General features: G+C 46.7%; 1 protein-coding gene across 5 annotated transcripts in view; it reads right to left on the reverse strand.

Annotated features, from left to right (window-relative positions):
• Nucleotides 1-21,576, reverse strand: part of LOC137524287 (interferon-induced very large GTPase 1-like) — a 75,378-nt gene that overhangs the window by 8,764 nt on the left and 45,038 nt on the right. For all 5 annotated transcript variants that reach the window (XM_068243978.1, XM_068243976.1, XM_068243977.1 and 2 more), the window contains 2 exons: nucleotides 21,426-21,524; nucleotides 7,840-7,890 (listed from right to left, as the gene is read on the reverse strand). In XM_068243978.1, the coding sequence (XP_068100079.1) occupies nucleotides 7,840-7,890; nucleotides 21,426-21,524 (150 nt within the window). The remainder of the gene's footprint in view (nucleotides 1-7,839; nucleotides 7,891-21,425; nucleotides 21,525-21,576) is intronic.

Here is a 21,576-nt window from a genome sequence, read left to right on the forward strand (position 1 = left end):
ATTGGTGGTCCACATATAGAATAACAATGCTGGCACCATCAATCCACATGGAAGCCAGGAAAGCAGTAATTCACTGGTTTCCAATCAAATTCCACATCAGGTGACATTGCTGTCCAATTGGACTGCAGCTTGTGACCTGGGTATGCTACACTGTCTGGCCCGCAAAGACTTCTACATCATTTTATGCATATTCCGGCCCCCCAGCAGTCTGAAGTATGCTGACTTGGCCCTCAACCCAAAATGTTTGGGGACCCCTGCACTAGATAAAACAATTTTTTAAATATCAGGAATTAGAGACCAAAAAAGAACGATCTTATGGGTCAAAAGATTACTCTATGGATCTTTTTAAAGGACACCTGAAGTGAGAGGGATATGGAGGCTGCCCTGCAAATATGGTGGCCTCCATACTCCATATCCTTTTCGGTTCAGGTGTAATTTAAAGTTATCCAATGCTATCATCCTGTTCCAAAATGACCTGCTTTAAAGGACACACAAGGTGACATATGACATGATGAGATAGACATGTGTATGTATAGTGCCAAGCACACAAATAACTATTCTGTGTTCCTTTTTTTCATTCTCTGCCTGAGAGAGTTAAAAATCAGGTATGCAAGTGACAGTTTCTGTCTGGGTCGGGACCGGGCCGGCCTATAGCATAGCCCTCACTGATAAGTAATTGCAGCCATAAAACAGTTTTCTGGCTGTAAATGGCTTTTTTTTTGCATGAAAGAGATAAAAATGGTCAATTGTTCATAGATTTTAGCTCTAGCATGCTTCAATGAATTCAATGAATGTGCCATTGAGAAGAGGCCATGAAACTGTAAAAACTAAAAAGTAGACTTAAATTTAAAATAAAACTGTGTGATTGCTACAAAAGTCATTTTTAGAAGAAGGAGGATAGATACTAGGGATGAGACAAATCCACAATTTCTTCAAATCCGAATCTAAAAAGGTTCTTGAATATCTCCAACCTTTTGAATCCCGAATCTAACGAATCCTGCACATAAGAATTGTGCGATCCGTGGTATAGTTGCCCGCAGTATAGGTACCCAGGCGTAGGTACCCTCAGTATAGGTAGCGAGGTATAGGTGCCTTTAGTATATCTAGCTAGGTATGGGTGCCTTCAATATTGGTAGCTTTCAGTATAGGTAGCAAGGTATAGGGGCCTTCATTATAGGTAGCAGGGTATATGGGCCTTCAGTATAGGTAGCAGGGTATATGGGCCTTCATTATAGGTAGCAGGGTATAGGGGCCTTCATTATAGGTAGCAGGGTATATGGGCCTTCATTATAGGTAGCAGGGTATATGGGCCTTCAGTATAGGTAGCAGGGTATATGGGCCTTCAGTATAGGTAGCAGGGTATAGGGGCCTTCGGTATCGGAAGCAAGGTACGTGTGCCTTCAGTATCGTTAGCAAGGTACGTGTGCCTTCAGTATCGGTAGCAAGGTATAGGGGCCTTCAGTATAGGTAGCAGGGTATATGTGCCTTCAGTATAGGTAGGTAGCTAGGTATAGGGGCCTTCAGTATAGGTAGTAAGGTACATGTGCCTTCAGTATAGGTAGGTAGGTAGGTAAAGGGACCTTCAGTATAGGTAGCAGGGTATAGGGCCTTAAGTATAGGTAGGTATGTAGGTAGGTATAGGGGCCTTTAGGTAGGTAGGTAGGTATAGGGGCCTTTAGGTAGATAGGTAGGTAGGTATAGGGGCCTTTAGGTAGGTAGGTAAATGGACCTTCAGTATAGGTAGCAGGGTATAGAGCCTTAAGTATAGGTAGGTATGTAGGTAGGTAGGTATAGGGGCTTTAGGTAGGTAGGTATAGGGGCCTTTAGGTAGATAGGTAGGTATAGGGGCCTTTAGGTAGATATAGGGTCCTTCAGGTAGGTAGGCAGGTAATGGGACCTTCAGTATAGGTAGCATGGTATAGGGCCTTAAGTATAGGTAGGTATGTAGGTAGGTAGGTATAGGGGCCTTTAGGTAGGTAGGTATAGGGGCCTTTAGATAGGTAGGTCGGTAGGTATAGGGGCCTTTAGGTAGGTAGGTAGGTATAGGGGCCTTTAGGTAGGTAGGTAGGTAAAGAGACCTTCAGTATAGGTAGCAGAGTATAGGGCCTTAAGTATGGTTAGGTATGTAGGTAGGTAGGGGCCTTTAGGTAGGTAGGTATAAGGGCCTTTAGGTACGTAGGTAGGTAGGTATAGGGGCCTTTAGGTAGAGGTAGGTAGGTAAGGGTACCTTCAGTATAGGTAGCAGGGTATAGGGCCTTAAGTATAGGTAGGTATGTAGGTAGGTAGGTATACCTACATGAAGGCCACTGCCTTCATGTAGGTATAGTGGCCTTCATGTAGGTAGCCCCCCCAACGGCCTCCTCTGCATGTGCAGATAAGGTGTTAAACAGGTTGAAAAGTTTTGACAGTCCCTATACTCCAGGAGGGCTGCTTTCTGACTTGTGTGAGGGACTGGCAGGGACCGCAGTCCTATTACCGGCAAGTAGCCTCTGTGTAATGTGGGACTGCAATACAGATTAGCTCTCTGGTCCATCTCAGGCTATTCTTAAGCTACATACACATGAGGCACGGATGTCTGCAGTTGCATGGAGACAAGCAACAGTTGAAAGTCTCCAGCAACGACAGTTGTATATAAGCAACGATTGTATACACGCGGCAACAACCTGTCTGCAACATAGCGTAAACTGTTGCTCAGCAACTTCTGTCGCAGGTTCAATGAACTGTCGGACTCACAAGAGTTGCTAGAGACTAGCATACACACGACCGCACCGACTTGAGACTAGGGACGGTTGCTGCAACAGCTGTTGCCGGGGATTGAACAAGTCAATCGCCTGGAGACAGCTCTGATTAGCAACAGTTGCTTGCGCGCGCCTCATACACATGGAGGACCTGTTGCCGCAACATGCGCGCGCCATGTGTTTCCAGCAACAGTTGTAGCCCGTGTGTATGGGCCTTAAGTCTCACTCCACTCCTCCTCTCTCTGGGCTAGTGCACGCCAAAATCGCAATAGCAATCGCTAGCAATTCGGGAATGCGACTTTGTGAAGCGATTTTTGAAAGAATCGCTCCAATAAATGCTACCTGCAGCATGTTTGCGATTTAAAAAAAATCACAACACTGCTGTGGGAACACCCTCATAAGGTAACATTAGCCCAGCGCTTTTCAAATCACTGTAAATTTGAAAAACGCTCAGAAGCACTCTTGGTGTGCACCAGCCTTCTTCATTCACCTTTGTTTCCCTCTTTCCCTAGTGCTGGGTGTCTGTGTCTTCTTGTCATACAGGAAAGCTAAAAAAAAGTGCAAACCTGGTGAGGCAAATATCTTCTTCCCTCTCTTTCAGCTTTTCTCTCCTCATTATTTCTCTGCATAAGGGATCAGACACACTATAAGGTAGTGAAAACCGGGATTAGTAGAGATGGTGGTGAAGGGGAGGACATAGGTAGGTGTATGTGGGGGGGGGGGGGGGTATTGGCCTTGAGGGAATTACAGTGGCCATACTTCTGTTGACTTGACAACCGATCGACCAACCGTTTTGATATTAGCAAATCGGATAAAAAATTTGGGGTGGAAATTGGTTGAATGTGTCAATCTGAGATGTTGGGAAATCTTTGGCCAATGTGGTTGTCAGGTGCGATAATCATGGCGTGTGATAACCACGAATTATAGACAAGATGGAAATCCCGGCCGTTGTCCCTCAAAATGTATTGTGCCCCCCTGATGCCTGTACTTTACCTGTCACACTGTTCACAGAGTGTCCTTGCTGTATTTCCGCATTGGCGCTCCACGTGATTACTGGCATATACGACATGGGGTGAGTGTGTGACATAATTTGGGCTGAGGCTGCCATGATAACGGGCCTCTAGTCTGTTTCCCCCCAGGCCAGAAGGTCCCAGTCCTCCCCTGGTAGCAGCATAGTGTGTGTGCGTGTTTAGTGTATGTCTACTGTGTGCTGTGTATAATGTGCTTTGTGTGTGCGTGTGTATAGTGTGTGTGTGTGTATAGTGTAGTGTGTGTGTACTGTGCGTGTGTACTGTGCGTGTGTGTGTGTAGTGTGTATAGTGTGTATGTTGTGTGCGGTGTGTGCGTGTATAGTGTGTGTGTGTATGTACTGTGTGTGTGTGTGTGTACTGTGTGTGGTGTGTGTGAGTGCATGCCGCAATAAGTATATATTATGGTTAAATGTTCTGCTGCATTACAACTATTTTCTGGTGAACCCATGCCGCAATAAGTGTATTTTCTGGTGAAACGCTGCTGCATTATGATTTTCGGGGGTCTTGGGGGTGGGGTTCACGGGGGACGGGAGGGCGGGGCCACCACAGGATTTCTCGCCTGGAGTGACAAAATGGCTAGAGACGCCCTGACCATGGTTCACCACAATATCAGCCATACAGAGCCCCCTGATAATCCGTTTGTGAAAAGGAAAAGATTTCTCATGTAAAAGGGGGTATCAGCTACTGATTGGGATAAAGTTCAATTCTTGGTTATGGTTTCTCTTTAACCATTGACTAACAAGGTGCAATGCTCTACTTCTACTCAAATTGGCTGTGTAACAATCCCTGCGTGTCGATGCTGTGTGAGATCCAGCTTACAAATTTTCACCAAAGTCATTTTCAAGTTGAAAATTGTATTTTGATTTCAAGAAATTTTAATAAAAATACATTGTATTTTCACAAGATAGTAAAAAATAAACACAAAAAAAATCACAAAAAAACATTATTTTTACTGTGAAAACTTAAAAAATCGTTGTTTTTAGAGTGAAAACTCAAAAAATGTTATTGCAGTGCAAAAAGTCACAAAAAAAATCACAAACTTATTACAAAATGATTTTCGGTGGCATTTTCGCTCAAAAGGCTAAATTAACTTTATTCTCGTGAAAATAAATGCAGAAAGAATATTGGCATTTTCTCTCATCACTGGGAGATCACTGTTGAATTTTACTATTAGGCAGGAGAACGACCATTAAACATTGACATGGGCCTTGTGCACTCTTGATGCAATGATAGAGAAGGGTGTAAACTGTCAATGGCATGCACATAATTTTGAATTGCATGCAAATATAATGCAAGTTATACGCAGCACAGAATCGGGCCACTCCCCCTCCCCCCCCCAAAAAAAACAAACAAAAAAAACAAAGGACGTGTATATGTTTGGTCCTAATATTTATATATATTGCATGAAATCAAGACTCAGCCCTTCCTGTTCAGTAAGCCAGCCCCTATTCAGTGAGGAGAACTTGGGCAAGTCTCCCTAACACTGCGACTGCCTATAGAGAGCGTCTTAGTGGCAGCAGCTCTGGTGCTTTGAATCAGCCAGGAGAAAAGCACAATATAAATGTTACTGTATTTGTCTTGTCATGAAATCTGCATGCAAGCTGGAGTTATTTGCATTTCACTGATCATCACTGGTCTAGAGAGGGGGTCACTACAGTGGACCATGTTGCAGCCACAGGCACAACCCTCCCATAGCTGCTACTGACATTTGGAAGAGTTCTCTGCACTGATATTGAGCATTGTTGTATATTTCCATCATGCAAGGGAAAACTGATCAGTGTCTGTTGTCTTCAGACAATGGCCTTAATTCACTAAGCAGTTTACTGATTCTACTGATGGTTTGTCAGTTGCATCAAAGGGGAATTCACTATTACCAAGTGTTTTAGACCTGTTTTTAGACCTGGTCTAAGCCATTTGGTAATTAGGTGGTTAAAGAGAACCCGAGGTGGGTTTGAAGAATATTATCTGCATACAGAGGCTGGATCTGCCTATACAGCCCAGCCTCTGTTGCTATCCCAAACCCCCTTAAGGTCCCCCTGCACTCTGCAATCCCTCATAAATCACAGCCACGCTGCTGACAAACAGCTTGTCAGAGTTGGCTGTGTTTATCTCTATAGTGTCAGTCTGCTGCTCTCCCCGCCTCCTGCAGAACTCCAGTCCCCACCTGCATCCCTTCCCTCCCTGCTGATTGGAGGGAAGGGATGGGGGCAGGGACCGGAGCTCTGCAGGAGGCGGGGGAGCAGCTGAGACTGACACTACAGATGTAAACACAGCCTCACAGCACGGCTGTGATTTATGGGGGATTGCAGAGTGCAGTGGGACCTTAGGGGGGTTTGGGATAGCAACAGAGGCTGGGCTGTATAGGCAGATCCAGCCTCTGTATGCAGATAACATTCTTTAAACACACCTCGGGTTCTCTTTAAGCAGTTTAGACTAGTCTAAAGATGGTTTTTAGTCTACTGATGGTTCGGTGTAATATTTTAGACCTGTTTTTAGACCTGGTCTAACATTCAGTAATTACACAATTCACAAAGGCAAACAAGGAGTAACCACGCCCACTTTTTCTGACAGAGATTAGACCAGCTGATTTCTGTAGGTAAAGTAATTGTGTGAGGTATTTTAGATGTGAGGATGGAACCTTTTGAATTCATTATGCAGGAGTGTAATTGTATGCAGAGGAGCGCTCATCAGAGGAGAAGGATGTCAGTCATAGCTACTGGTTTGTGAATTGCATCTTTTGACCATTTCCCCTGCTTTAAAGAGAACCCGAGGTGTGTTTAAAGAATGTTATCTGCATACAGAGGCTGGATCTGCCTATACAGCCCAGCCTCTGTTGCTATCCCAAACCCCCCTAAGGTCCCACTGCACTCTGCAATCCCCCATAAATCACAGCCGTGCTGTGAGGCTGTGTTTACATCTGTAGTGTCAGTCTCAGCTGCTCCCCCGCCTCCTGCAGAGCTCCGGTCCCTGCCCCCATCCCTTCCCTCCAATCAGCAGGGAGGGAAGGGATGCAGGTGGGGACTGGAGTTCTGCAGGAGGCGGGGAGAGCAGCAGACTGACACTATAGAGATAAACACAGCCAACTCTGACAAGCTGTTTGTCAGCAGCGTGGCTGTGATTTATGAGGGATTGCAGAGTGCAGGGGGACCTTAAGGGGGTTTGGGATAGCAACAGAGGCTGGGCTGTATAGGCAGATCCAGCCTCTGTATGCAGATAATATTCTTCAAACCCACCTCGGGTTCTCTTTAATGAATTGAGGCCAATGACATATTTTAAGGTTTGCTACCGCTTGGAAACTGTTCCGATACTTCCACAATGTCCTTAGGGTGGGGAATATCTAAAATGATAAATAACCACTGCAAATCTACTGCAGAGAATCTCTGATTTACAGCAATGAATTCTTAAAGGATACATGCAGCGGCAAAAAAAAAAAAAAGTTTGACTCATCTGCGACTTCTTTTAGCCTCTAGAAGTGCTTGCGTCCCTCGGTGCAGCTGCATAGTCTCCCAGTAACCAGCTGTTCCTTCCAAAATGGCCAGCTTCTCCTGCGCATGCGTGGGTGCACGTATCTGCTGCTCGTGGCTGTGCTCCCATGGCGCAGAGGGTTGTTGGCCATTGCGGAAGGAACAGCTGATGACTGGGAGACTGTGCAGCTGCGCCGAGGGACTCAAACCCTTCTGGGGGCTGGAAGAAGCCCCAGGTGAGGGCCCTGGCACAACGGGGAGCAATTTGCAGATCATTTTCATTTTTTAAAAAACGCTTCCATTGACTTACATTAAATCACGGTAAAATAACAGCAAAATGGCCATGATCGTGATTAAAAAATAAATAAAAAACGAAAATGAGCTGCAAAACACTCGGTGTGTCAGGCCCTTGAGTCAAACTTTTTTTTATTACCTTGCTGCCTCATATATCCTTTAACCCTTACAGTGAGGGAAAAGAAGAAGAAGAAGACATGCTAGTTATAAGTAGGATTGGGACTGTACATACACATGTTTTTCTGATCATGTCCCTTGTCATTTCATGCAACCTTTAAACTACATACATTTCTTCCAGGATAAGTTCGCTACCTGTTGGAAGCTCTTCCAGTATTTCCTTGATGTCCTTTGGGGGGAGTATAGCTAAAAAAAGATACACAATATTTCATTAAAACACATTTGTACAGTAAACCAAAAATAACGATGAACAATCACTACTGTGAACTTTTACTAGCAGGGTTATTGGACAAACAAATCTTGTTTCATAGCCACAAATAGTTTTATCAGCTGTAATTACTTATCAGTGAGTGACAGTTGTTACATTTCCATTGCAGAGAATCTGATTTATAGCCATAAATTCTTAACTTTTACAGTGGGAAAAGAAAGGAACACAGGCTACCTCTAGGTAGGATTGGGACTGCACACATATGTTTATCTGATCATGTCCATCTTCTCATTTCATGCACCCTTTAACCACTTTCGTACCAGCAGTCTCTGCCTCCTTAAGGACCAGAGACTGCTGGTACGGTAAAACGCCGCCTCTCGATGAATCGCCGCACATACCCGCCGCTCTCGCCGGTTACGATGCTGCCCCATCGCCGCAGGCTCCTCTCTCTGCCATCTCTATGACGGCAGAGTGCTGACAGCCAGTCAGGAGCCACTTTCATTGACTCCTGGCGCTGTCTACCATTGGGAGCCAGTGTGATTGGCTCTCCATGATCACACATTCAGGAGCCAATGAAAGCGGCTCCTGTCCTGACCCGCTCAAAGAGCTATAGATGACAGAGGGAGCTTATTGCGGTTCGTTCAGAGCGGCGAGATTGGCTAGATCCGCGGTATCTGCGGGACGTGTCATTCAGCGGGACGTTGAATCTACATCCAATCAGAGCAGCAGCACCAACTACTGGAGCAAGATTCATACTGCGTTGGACCGGAACCAGTTATTCTACACGCACAGTATAAAATGTGTGGACAGTTAAAAGAAGGGGGTTCCTGGCTATTCTCATAACACTTCCTCCTTCTGACTGTGAAGGAGAAAGTATCGGTAGGATGGAGCAAGGCATCCAGAAGCGGTGTGAAGGGAAAGTTAACTCACTTTCACACTGCCCACTTCCATCAATGCTCAGTTTCAGTTTCGCCTCCAGTGAAAATGAATTTCGCTTTTGCCTACTCATCCTTGGTGCTGATATGTGTCCAGAATCAATACTGTTGCCCAATTTATGCTTTAAAAGTTTGCAGAGAAGATCTTATTCTTATAATACATTTCCCTTCATTATACCCTGTTTTTTTTTTTATATAAAGGCCTAAGTCAACCTCCCAATTTTGATGCACATAATAGTACATTTGCATGAATTAGCAATGAACAAGATTTTGTGCACTACACTCTAGCAGTGGTGCTCAGCAGAGCTCGAATATTCGAGTAGCTCGAATATTCGAGCTCTTTTCCAGCTATTCGAGCTCGGTATTCGAGCTCCGAATAGCTGTAGCTATTCGAATGGGCTATTCGCGTACACTCGAATAGCCCATTCACTATTCGAGCTATTCGAGCAAACGGCGCTATTCGAGCTCGGTACCGAGCTCGAATAGCGTCATAGCCCAGATTGATGTCCTTAGAGCCAATCAGAGGGCTCCCAGGCCCTCTGACGGCAGCCAATCACAGAGGGGGACCCTGGCCAGCCCCTACCCTATAAATAACGGCCGCCATGTTACGTTTCTCCGTCCTTGCCTGAGACTTGCATAGAGAGAGAGTTGCTCCTTTGTGCTTTGGCTTAGCAAGAGCTTTATTGTGGTCATTTACCTAGCGTTTTTGCTCACATACACCTCCTATACACACCTATATTGTTGTTAGTTAGTTAGACATTGTATTTTAGTTAGTAGCTTTTGTGTTACATAGAGACAGGCCAGCTGCTGCAGGCTTACAGCTTTAGGCCTCAGGGCCTTGCCTGTGTGGGCAGCTGTCCTCCTGTCCTCTGTTTATTTCTCTCTATTCTATACCAGTATTTCTGCTGTCCTTTACTACTGATTGTATTAGTATTGTAGTTATATACTGTAACTGTACTAGGACACTCACTGTCACTGTTCATAGGCTACTAGCTGCTCCTGCGTGTGTGCACTCACTGTCTGTGTACACACTACACACACTCTATTTCCTTCTGATAACTGATTGATTATTGTAATTGAATATTGTAATTAGTTAGTTGTACTCACTGTTACTACTTACTGTACTAGGAGTCTAGGACACTCAGTCACTGTTCATAGGCTACTAGCTCCTGCGTGTGTGCACTCACTGTCTGTGTACACACACTACACACACTCTATTTCCTTCTGATAACTGATTGCTTATTGTAATTAGTTAGTTGTACTTACTGTTACTACTTACTCTTACTGTACTAGGAGTCTAGGACACTCAGTCACTGTTCATAGGCTACTAGCTCCTGCGTGTGTGCACTCACTGTCTGTGTACACACACTACACACACTCTATTTCCTTCTGATAACTGATTGCTTATTGTAATTAGTTAGTGGTACTTACTGTTACTACTTACTCTTACTGTACTAGGAGTCTAGGACACTCAGTCACTGTTCATAGGCTACTAGCTCCTGCGTGTGTGCACTCACTGTCCGTGTACACACACTACACACACTCTATTTCCTTCTGATAACTGATTGCTTATTGTAATTAGTTAGTTGTACTTACTGTTACTACTTACTCTTACTGTACTAGGAGTCTAGGACACTCAGTCACTGTTCATAGGCTACTAGCTCCTGCTTGTGTGCACTCACTGTCTGTGTACACACACTACACACACTCTATTTCCTTCTGATAACTGATTGCTTATTGTAATTAGTTAGTTGTACTTACTGTTACTACTTACTCTTACTGTACTAGGAGTCTAGGACACTCAGTCACTGTTCATAGGCTACTAGCTCCTGCGTGTGTGCACTCACTGTCTGTGTACACACACTACACACACTCTATTTCCTTCTGATAACTGATTGCTTATTGTAATTAGTTAGTTGTACTTACTGTTACTACTAACTCTTACTGTACTAGGAGTCTAGGACACTCAGTCACTGTTCATAGGCTACTAGCTCCTGCGTGTGTGCACTCACTGTCTGTGTACACACACTACACACACTCTATTTCCTTCTGATAACTGATTGCTTATTGTAATTAGTTAGTTGTACTTACTGACTGTTACTACTTACTTACTTACTGTACTAGGGACACTCACTCAGTCACTGTTCATAGGCTAGCTCCTGCGCGTGTTTGCGCGTGCGTGCACTCACTGTCTGTAGTGTACACACACTAAATTTACTTGTGATTACTACTGATTATTGTAACTGCTAGTTGTACTTCCTGACTGTTACTACTTACTTACTTACTGTACTAGGGACACTCACTCAGTCACCTCACCCACCAACCCACTCCATTAAAGTACCCCACTTTTCACCCGCCCTTTTAAAAAACTTTTGTCTATACGCCCAAAACATCGAAGATGTCTGGAAGTGGCAGCCAGCGCGGTTTGGGCAAGGGGAAGGGCAGCAAGGGAATCAGGAGGAGAGGGAGCAGCATTGTGGCAAGCCGCGGGCGCGGGCGCGCCACCATGCACAGTTCCGCAGCAGCAGCAGCAGCGTCAGTGGCTAACATTCCTCCCATAGCCACTGGCCGTGGACGCCTTGGGCGCCGCCCAGCAGGAGCATCTGCAACTCACGCTGCAGAGACACAGCAGCAGCAGCGTGTAGCACCTGCTCCGATTTTCCTCCAGCCGGGTCGGAAACGTCCCATTGAGGAAAAGCATGCAGACACTGTGGTGCAACTGATGACGGAGGATGAGCAGCCCGCCATCAGCTCTGCATCCGAGGCCTCCACCCTCACCACCACCCCTGTTCGCAGCAGCCACCTAGCAGGGCCTGGGGAGGAGGCCAGTTCACCGTCAGTTGGCGACCTGTCATTCAGCAGTCTTTTGACCCCAGGCATCATGAGTCAATTGTCTGCTGTTGTTGGCGATTTTGAGGAGGAGATGCTGATGGGCATTTTGGGGGATGAGGGATTGGACAGCAAGACTGTGGCGACAGTCAAGCAGCCCATCCATGCATCAGGAGAGGAGTTTGGGGGGTCCTCATCCCAGCAGGACATGTTTCAGGAGGGGGAGGATGATGATGACCCGGTGACAGACAGAGACTGGGTGCCACCACCTCCAGGGGATGTCGTCCTCAGCAGCTCTGAGGAGGAGGAGGAGGATGCTCTTGTGGGCCTTGCAAGGAGGCGCATCATTGCAAGCATTGGCAGCAGCAGTAGGCAGGTCCCACAGCCTGCTGGTGTCTCAGGCTCAGCAGCAGCAGCAGCAGCATCTGCCAGTACCACCACCAGCCGCACCCAAGCCCCCCAAGCCCCCCCCAACCACCACAGGGAGACAGGCAGCAGCGCTTCCATGCCGTAGGGGGATGTTTCTGTCACCAATCTGGCGACATTTCACCATGCCCACTGTGTACAGCAAGTACGCTACTTGCAACCACTGTCAGCGGAAGTTGAGCAGAGGTGCAGACCCCTTAAAGTTCTGCACCAGCTCGCTCATCAACCACCTTGCTGCGAAACATTTCCACCAGCATCAGGAGTTCCAGAGGCTGAAGGCATCTGGTGCTGGCAGTGGCACCACACCCATCACTGCACAGCCTTCAGCAGCAGCAGCAACAGCAGCCACCCGCCCTCCTGCTCCTCCAGCAGCACCAGCAGGAGTGCGGACACGCACTGCTCCTCCCCCCTCTGCAACTCCTGCCGCCGACACTGAGGCCTGTTCTGGCAGCCAGTCCTCAGTGGCCTCCTCCGCTGTGTCTGCTGATTCCCGTGCCAGCAAAAGGCCACGCCAGAGCCTTTTGAGCGAGTCCTTCCAGGGGGTGGTTAGGGCTCTGCCTCCCAGCAGCCGTCGCGTGCGGCAGCTGAACGGCTTGCTGGCACGGGCCATGTGCTCCCAACTCCTGCCGTACACGCTCGTGCAGGAGGGGAGCGACATTCGTGCGCTGCTTGCTTGCGCAGCCCCAGACTGGCAGCTCCCCAGCAGACACTTTTTCTCCCGCAAGGCCATTCCTGCACTGCACCGCTTTGTGATGGCCAATGTGGAGCGAGGGCTGGAGCACGCGGTTGGTGAAAGGGTCCACGTCACCATGGACTCCTGGAGTAGCCGCTTCGGGACAGGCCGCTACCTGTCCTTCACTGTCCACTGGGTCAGCTTGGTGGAAGGGGGTGAGGATGGGAGAGCAGCAGCGGGCACAGCAGCAGCAGCAACACAGTGGGTGGTGCCACCCCGCAGGGTCAGGGGAACTGCAGCAGGTTCCTCCGATCCTCTGCCATCCTCCAGCACACCTGGCCAAACCCCCCGCCTCAGCAGCAGCGTGAAGGCCCGCCACTGCCAAGCGCTGCTGCACTTGGTCAGCCTTGGGAAGACCAAGCTGACGGCAACCCATGTGTTGGCCAAACTCCAGGAGCAGGAGAGGATTTGGCTGACCCCCAGAGGCCTCAGAGTCGGAGAGGTGGTGGCCGACAATGGGGCCAATCTGGTTGCCGCAATAGACAGGGGAAACCTGACCCACATCCCCTGTCTTGCCCACGTGCTGAACCTGGTGGTGCAGAAGTTCTTGCGCACCTACCAGGGGATGGGCGAACTGCTGGAAACGGCAAGGAACGTTGTGCGTCACTTCCGGCGCTCGGCTGCAGCCTGTGCGAGCCTGGAAGACGTGCAAAAGGAGCTGGATATGCCACGCCATCGGCTGATCCTTGACGTTCCGACTCGCTGGAACTCCACCCTGGCGATGTTGGAGCGTCTGGTTGAACAGAAGCGCGCTGTCAAACAGTACCTTGCCCTGGCCACTGTTTCCGCCGCTCAGAGAAGGGACAAGACCAGCAACATCCCGTCCATCGTCCCCGATGATGACTGGAGGCACATGCAGCAGGTGTGCTTAGTGCTGGCTCCCTTTCTGCAGGCCACTAACATGGTGAGCAGGGACCATGCTATGGTCTGCGAGTGGGTGCCCCTGGTTTGTCTGCTGAACAGGGCCCTCGATGCTTTGCTGGAACAGGGAGCGGCAGCCTTGGACCAGCAGGAGCGGCAAGCAGCTGCACAGTCCACCTCTGAGGGGGAGGAGGAGGAGGACTTGGTGGAGGTCCCTGACCTTGCTGCTGATGAGGGGGAGCAGCACAGTGCAGCTGAGTTGGTGCGGGGGTGGAGAGAGGATGAGGCTGACGAGGCAGAGGAGGAGGATGAGGACAGCAGCACTGCCGTCGATGTGCCAGCAGACGTGGCCCGCCTCTTCCCAACGGCAGCGCACATGCTGACGTGCCTGCGCAGAGACCCCAGGGTGATCCAGATGAAGCAGAGGGAGGACATCTGGATCAGCATGATGTTGGACCCACGCCTCAAGGGGAAGTTGAGGCAGTTCCTGCCGCCTGCAGGAGGAGACCCAGCGCAACAAATAAGGAGCTTGCAGCAGGCCCTTGTTGAGCGCTTGGAGGAAGCCTTCCCCCAGCCTTCCACCCCCACTGTCCAGCAGCCAGCACAGAGGCAGCAGCAGGTGCCTGCATCCAGCAGCAAGCGCCCCACAGACCTGCTGTCTCTCAGCCACGAGCTCTACAGGACTGTAGAGGCTCCGGCAGCAGTGACTAGAGAGGAGGTGCATGCAGCAGCATCCTCCACCGGTCACAGCCAGCGCCTGACCCGCATGGTGGCTGACTACATGGGGTTGACAGCGATGCCCCTGTTGATCCCATGGAGTATTGGGTCAAGCGCCTGGAGATCTGGAGCGAGCTGGCGCAGTACGCCCTGGAAGTGCTGTCCTGCCCCCCTTCCTGCGTGCTGTCCGAGCGCTGCTTCAGTGCAGCTGGTGGTGTGGTCACCGAGAAACGCTCACGTCTGTCTCACAAGTCTGTGGACAGACTGACGTTTCTCAAGATGAACCAGGCGTGGGTGGAAGGCGAGTTCCTGGCCCCTGTTGTCGGCGAGAGGGGGACATGAACTGGCTTTAGAACCGAATCGTTAATGTGCCTTACCACCCTTTACCACCTCCTGGCTCCTGCTCACTAAGCCAGCCTGGTTCACTTTGACTATTACGTCGCCTGCAGCCACACATTTTACACCTACAGTGGGCTGCTGTGTACTGCCCTTCTGCTGTCTGTCTGTGTTTCCCACTGCCAGGGTACACAGATTTACCTTCTGCTGCCACTCTGCCACCAGCTATTACGTCAAAAAATAGCTATATCTGTGTAATTGGTTGTAAAACCAAAACTACAAAACCATAAAAAAAAAAAAAAGGTTTAATTTTTCTGAGGTGCCCGGGTTGAAAACTGTGTTGTCCCAGTTGTGTATTGGACACAATGTGGGCTACACGACCACTGTCTGGGACCTCCTGCCTGCTGTGTTTATTTACAGCCCTGGTATCACCGCTAGGTACCAGGGCTATTATGTCACGCTGCCTGCCTGCTGCCACACTCACACTACTCCTCCATTCCTCCTGCTGATGCTGCTGTCTGTCTGTGTTTCCCAACGCCAGGGTACACAGATTTACCTTCTGCTGCCACTCTGCCACCAGCTATTACGACAAAAAATAGCTATATCTGTGTAATTGGTTGTAAAACCAAAACTACAAAACCATAAAAAAAAAAAAAAGGTTTAATTTTTCTGAGGTGCCCGGGTTGAAAACTGTGTTGTCCCAGTTGTGTATTGGACACAATGTGGGCTACACGACCGCTGTCTGGGACCTCCTGCCTGCTGTGTTTATTTACAGCCCTGGTATCACCGCTAGGTACCAGGGCTATTATGTCACGCTGCCTGCCTGCTGCCACACTCACACTACTCCTCCATTCCTCCTGCTGATGCTGCTGTCTGTCTGTGTTTCCCAATGCCAGGGTACACAGAATTAGCTTCTGCTGCCACTCTGCCACCATCTATTACGTCAAACAATAGCTGCTCACATTACTCCTCCATTCCTCCTGCTGCTGCTGCTGCTGTCTGTCTGTCTGTGTTTCCCAACGCCAGGGTACACAGATTTACCTTCTGCTGCCACTCTGCCACCAGCTATTACGTCAAAAAATAGCTATATCTGTCTGTGTAATTTGTTGTAAAAACAAAACTACAAAACCATTAAAAAAAAAAAAAGTTTAATTTTTCTGAGGTGCCCGGGTTGAAAACTGTGTTGTCCCAGTTGTGTATTGGACACAATGTGGGCTGCACGACCGCTGTCTGGGACCTCCTGCCTGCTGTGTTTATTTACAGCCCTGGTATCACCGCTAGGTACCAGGGCTATTATGTCACGCTGCCTGCCTCATTGACTGCCTGCTGCCACACACTCATCCTCCTCCTCCTGCTGCTGAATTTACCTCCTGCTGTCTGTGTGTTTCCACTGCCAGGGAGCACATACAATGGCGCTTCCAACATGCGTGCGCCACCAGCTATTTGTTACGCTCAAAAATAGCTGCATTTCTTTAAAAAAAAAAAATTTGAAAAGAGAAATAAGTGAAGAAGAAGACGATATAGAAGAAGATGAAGAAGATGAAGAAGAAGAAGATGAAGAAGAAGATGAAGATGATGAAGAAGAAGAAGATGAAGAAGATGAAGAAGAAGAAGATGATGAAGAAGAAGAAGAAGAAGATGAAGAAGAAGATGAAGAAGATGAAGAAGATGAAGAAGAAGAAGAAGATGAAGAAGATGATGAAGAAGAAGAAGATGAAGAAGAAGAAGATGAAGATGATGAAGAAGAAGAAGATGAAGAAGAAGATGAAGATGATGAAGAAGAAGAAGATGAAGAAGATGAAGAAGAAGAAGATGATGATGAAGAAGAAGAAGATGAAGAAGAAGATGAAGAAGATGAAGAAGATGAAGAAGAAGAAGAAGATGAAGAAGATGAAGATGAAGAAGATGAAGAAGAAGAAGAAGAAGAAGATGAAGAAGATGAAGAAGATGAAGAAGAAGATGAAGAAGATGAAGAAGAAGATGAAGAAGAAGATGAAGAAGATGAAGAAAAAGAAGATGAAGAAGAAGAAGATGATGATGAAGAAGAAGAAGAAGACAATATAAAAGAAGAAGAAGATATAGAAGAAGATATAGAAGAAGAAGATATAGAAGAAGAAGATATAGAAGAAGAAGAAGAAGAAGAAGAAGAAGAAGAAGAAGAAGATATAGAAGATAAAGAAGAAGAAGAAGAAGTATATACAGTACTGAACAAATTTCTGGACACAACTTCTCTTTTCAACTTTTTTTTTTTAAAGGAACATCCCCACATAATCACTTGCTGTTGTTACTTGGAAAAAAAGAGGTTTCTTGCATCATTCACCCTCAAAACAAGCGTTGGAAGCTATTTAAGGCCATTTTGAATAGTCAGCTCGAATAATGAGCTCGAATACCGACTCGAATAGTGAGCTCGAATTCCGAGGTCGAATCGAATAGTAAAAATTATTCGACTCGAATATTCGACTGATCTCGAATAATTTACTATTCGAATTCGACCTAACTCGAATTTTGAAAAGGGGTATTTGAGCACCACTACACTCTAGTATCTTTTTGCAATAAAAGTGTTTTGGAAAACAAGCAGAGGTCATGACTATATCCTCCAATGTAGATCTATAGGACACATTTTTTTGAAGCTGTGCTAGTTCCAGAACTGGCTGAAGAAAGACTCAATAATGTTTTCCCCTCAACAGTATTTTTTTTAGGAATCTATCTAGGAGAGTCCAGGGGATGTATTGTAGGGAATGGAAGAAGAGACAACAGAAAACAGTCTTCCACCACTGGAACTCCCTCCCTAATTCTGTGCAACATTTGCCAACTATTGAAATCCAGATACCAGAAAACTCTGAGGCTGGGTGCACACATGGCAGAAATGCTACCGTAGCGGAAAACACTGCATTTTTGCCGCTAATGGAAGTCTATGGGCCACAGGAAAAAATGCATGTAAAAACCGCATATGCATTTTCGGTGCGTTTTACAGTATGTGTTTCACAAAATGCTGATTCTGTTGCATAATAGGCAGGATGGCTGCCAAAACGCACATAAGGAAAGTCAATGGGAATGCAATGGTATGCGTTTTTCATGCTTTCTTATGCGTTTTTGCTTATAGAATTTGTTTAGTGATGCATTTTCTCTTCCTGTTGTCTTCCTAGTGATTTGCATAAAATGCAATACAAAAACGCATGAAAAATGCATACAAAAAGTATATGCGTTTTGTATTAGTGAACCACAAATGTGTAAAAATGCATGCAAAACGCGTCAAAAATGCAAACTCAGAAAAAGTGCACTAAAAACGTACAAAAAAATGCAACGCACATGCCAAAAACCGCTGCCTTTTACGCTATATCATATGTAAACCCAGCCTAAAGGTTCCCATTAATGACCGTACAGTTTCACCACATCTATGTAATATGATGGACTATAGAAAGTATCCATTTAAGGTATATTGATAGAGAACAGAGGCGCCAAAAGAATAAAAACAATATTTAAAAGTTTAAAACTATTGCTTAGGAGGCAGTGGTGGACTCACCTCCCACAAGCAGACACAACAACTGTGTATTCACAAAAGGAATTGTACAAATGTGTTGCCTCTTACCCCCAGTTGTGTGCTCCGTCCTGTAATTGCCTGATGAAGCGGGTTTGACCTGCGAAACGCGTTGCGATCTTTTTTGGAGTATACCAATAAATGTTCCTTTTGTGAATACACAGTTGTTGTGTCTGCTTGTGGGAGGTGAGTCCACCACTGCCTCCTAAGCAATAGTTTTAAACTTTTAAATATTGTTTTTATTCTTTTGGTGCCTCTGTTCTCTATCATAATACTGATTGTATCCACCTTTGGTGGAGGGGGATACACCTTCTTGTTTTTTCAAGCCTACAGAGAGCGACTTCTTAATCCTGAGTGAGGACAGGCTAATCTCCTCACCTGCCTATACAGTGGTTGCCTGGAGGTAACCCTGGTTTGTGAGTATACATTTCATACTCTTTCTAATTACCCAATTAACTTGACATACTACACCATATCGGGTTCTCGGTTCTTCTCTTCTCCATTTAAGGTATAATCACTCAGTTAAAGTGGATCCAAGGTGAACTTTTACTCACTGCATAATTGTGTTCCTTTCCTATTGTTTATAGGGCGTTCCTCAAGCCAAATACTTTTTTGTTTTTGTTTTAATACTCTAATTCCCTATAAACTAAACAAGCCACACACACACAGGTTTTCAGAGAGCCTTGGCAGTAGCAAGGGCGCATGGGAGTTCAGTCTGGGCAGGAGGAGGGGGAGCTGTTACTAGCCATTGATTTCAGAGGCAGAGGGGAGGAGGGAGGAGGAGGGAGGATACATTTTTTTTCACAGGCTGAGTGCTGAAGATACAGATAAGCCTGCCTCTGTGTAATGTTTACAAACAACATGGCTGCTGTCATTGTATCACAGGAAGAAATAATCATATTCTATTAAAGCTGTTTGCAGCTAGATTTGCTGTGTAAACTATCTAAACTTTAGATAGGATATATAGACAAGTCGGATCTGCTTTAATCACTCAGTTTATCTTTGTGCTATGTACAGTAGATTTAGATAATTGTATAATTAACCTTCCTGGCGGTTCTTTAATTCTGCCAAATAGGCAGAAATACATTTAAAAAAAAAAATTGTTTCATGTGAAGCTATCAGAGTGGTAGCTACATGAAACAACACTAGAGGGCGCATGTGTCCCTCTAGTGCGCACATCGCCGTCATCAATAGCAAACAGGGGAATGCATATATAACGCGTTCCCCTATTGGCTTTTCCTGTCCCGACATCCTGACATCAGACGCCTCCGATCCAGCCCATAGCACTGCCTGGAAGTTATTGGTCCGGGCAGCGCAGGGCTCTGGCGGGGGGCCCTCTTCCGCCGCTGCGTGCGGACGATCGCCGCAGAGCGGTGGCAATCAAGCTGGACGCGCGGCTAACAAAGTGCTAGCTGGCGTACAGCATTTTAAATGAGGCAAATCGCCCCACCAGGGGCTGAGATATACTCTGCGGCGGCTTACCCCGAGCTCAGCTCGGGGTTACCGCTAAGAGGGTTAAGACTGTATCATTGATGGTAGACATCCTAAAGCTCTTCTGTAAAATGTAAAGTGAATCTGAGATGAAAGTGATATGGAGGCTGCCATATTTATTTCCTTTTAAACAATGCTAGCTGCCTGGCAGTCCTGGTAATGTTCTGGCATCATTAGTGACTGGAGTCACAACCCTGAAACTAGCATCCGGCAAATGCATTCAAACTTAAATCAAACATTTGATCTGCAAGTTTGTTCAGGGTCTATGGTTAACAGTAATAAAGACACAGAATCAGGGGGACAGCCAGGCAAGATGCATTGTTTAAAAGGAAGTAAATATGACAGCCTCCGTATACCTCTCACCACGGGTTCCCTTTAATTATCCAGATAACAGCCCACGACTCTGTAAAGTACATACAGTTCCATGTTATATTTAGCTTCCCTTATCTGCTATGTGCCCTCCGTATCACCGTAAAGGATACCCGAACTGACATGTGACATGATGAGATAGACATGTGTATGTACAGTGCCTAGCACACAAATAACTATGCTGTGTTCCTTTTTTTCTTTCACTGCCTGAAAGAGTTAAATATCAGGCACGTAAGTGGTTGACTCAGTCCTGACAGAAAGTGGCTACAATGTGACCCTTACTGATAAGAAATGCCAACTATAAAACACTTTCCTAACAGAAAATGGCTTTTAACCAGCTGAGCGGTCTGGACGAGCTCAGCTCGTCCATCACCGCAGGAGGCTGCCGCTGAGGCCCTGCTGGGCCGATTTTCATCAAATAAAAAGCAGCACACTTTGCCAGCCGCGTGTGCTGCCTGATCGCCGCCGCAGCGCGGCGATCCGCCGCGTGCAGCGGCGAAAGAGGGTCCCCCCAGCCGCCTGAGCCCAGCGTAGCCGGAACAAAAAGTTTCGGCCAGCGCTAAGGGCTGGATCGGAGGCGGCTGACGTCAGGACGTCGGCTGACGTCCATGACGTCACTCCGCTCGTCGCCATGGCGACGAGGTAAGCGAAACACGGAAGGCTGCTCATTGCGGCCTTCCGTGTTACTTCTGGCCACCGGAGGCGATCAGAAGAACGCATCCGGAGCACCCTCTAGTGGGCTTTCATGCAGCCAACTTTCAGTTGGCTGCATGAAATAGTTTTTTTTTTTATTGGAAAAAAAACGCTCCCGCAGCCGCCCTGGCGATCTTAATAGAACGCCAGGGTGGTTAAGAGAAAGAAAGAGGTAAAAAGGGGAATTTCTTATCAGTAAGGGTCACAATGTAGTCACTTCCTGTCTGAGTCAGGACTGAGTCAGCCACTTACATACCTGATATTTAACTCTTTCAGGCAGAGAAAGAATAAAAGGAACACTGCATAGTTATTTGTGTGCTAGGCACTGTACATACACATGTCTATCTCATCATGTCACATGTCAGTTCAAGTATCCTTTAAGCTATGAATACATTCTTGGGTTCACCAGGGGCAGCTCCTTATAGAGAATTATATAATCTTAAGAAATCACCTGAAGAAGTCAGTTGCCCATGGCGAAATGTGTTGTGTGTCCACAGATGTATATAAATTCAATACATGAAATGTCATCAATGAGGAAATAAGAATAATCTAATTGTCAAGCCCATCAAACTGTTGTTTAATTACCATTTTCAAAATCTGGATCACGTTTCTGCTGTTTACTACTGGGCAGATTTTCTTCCGGTTCACTTCCCTCAAAAGGTCTTTTAGAAGTGGAATTAGAGTCTGCGGAGAAGTTTTATAAATAAAACATGAATTGTAAAAATAGAAACACTTG

This window comes from Hyperolius riggenbachi, chromosome 7, assembly GCF_040937935.1.
Source record: "Hyperolius riggenbachi isolate aHypRig1 chromosome 7, aHypRig1.pri, whole genome shotgun sequence".
NCBI classification, from domain to species: domain Eukaryota; kingdom Metazoa; phylum Chordata; class Amphibia; order Anura; family Hyperoliidae; genus Hyperolius; species Hyperolius riggenbachi.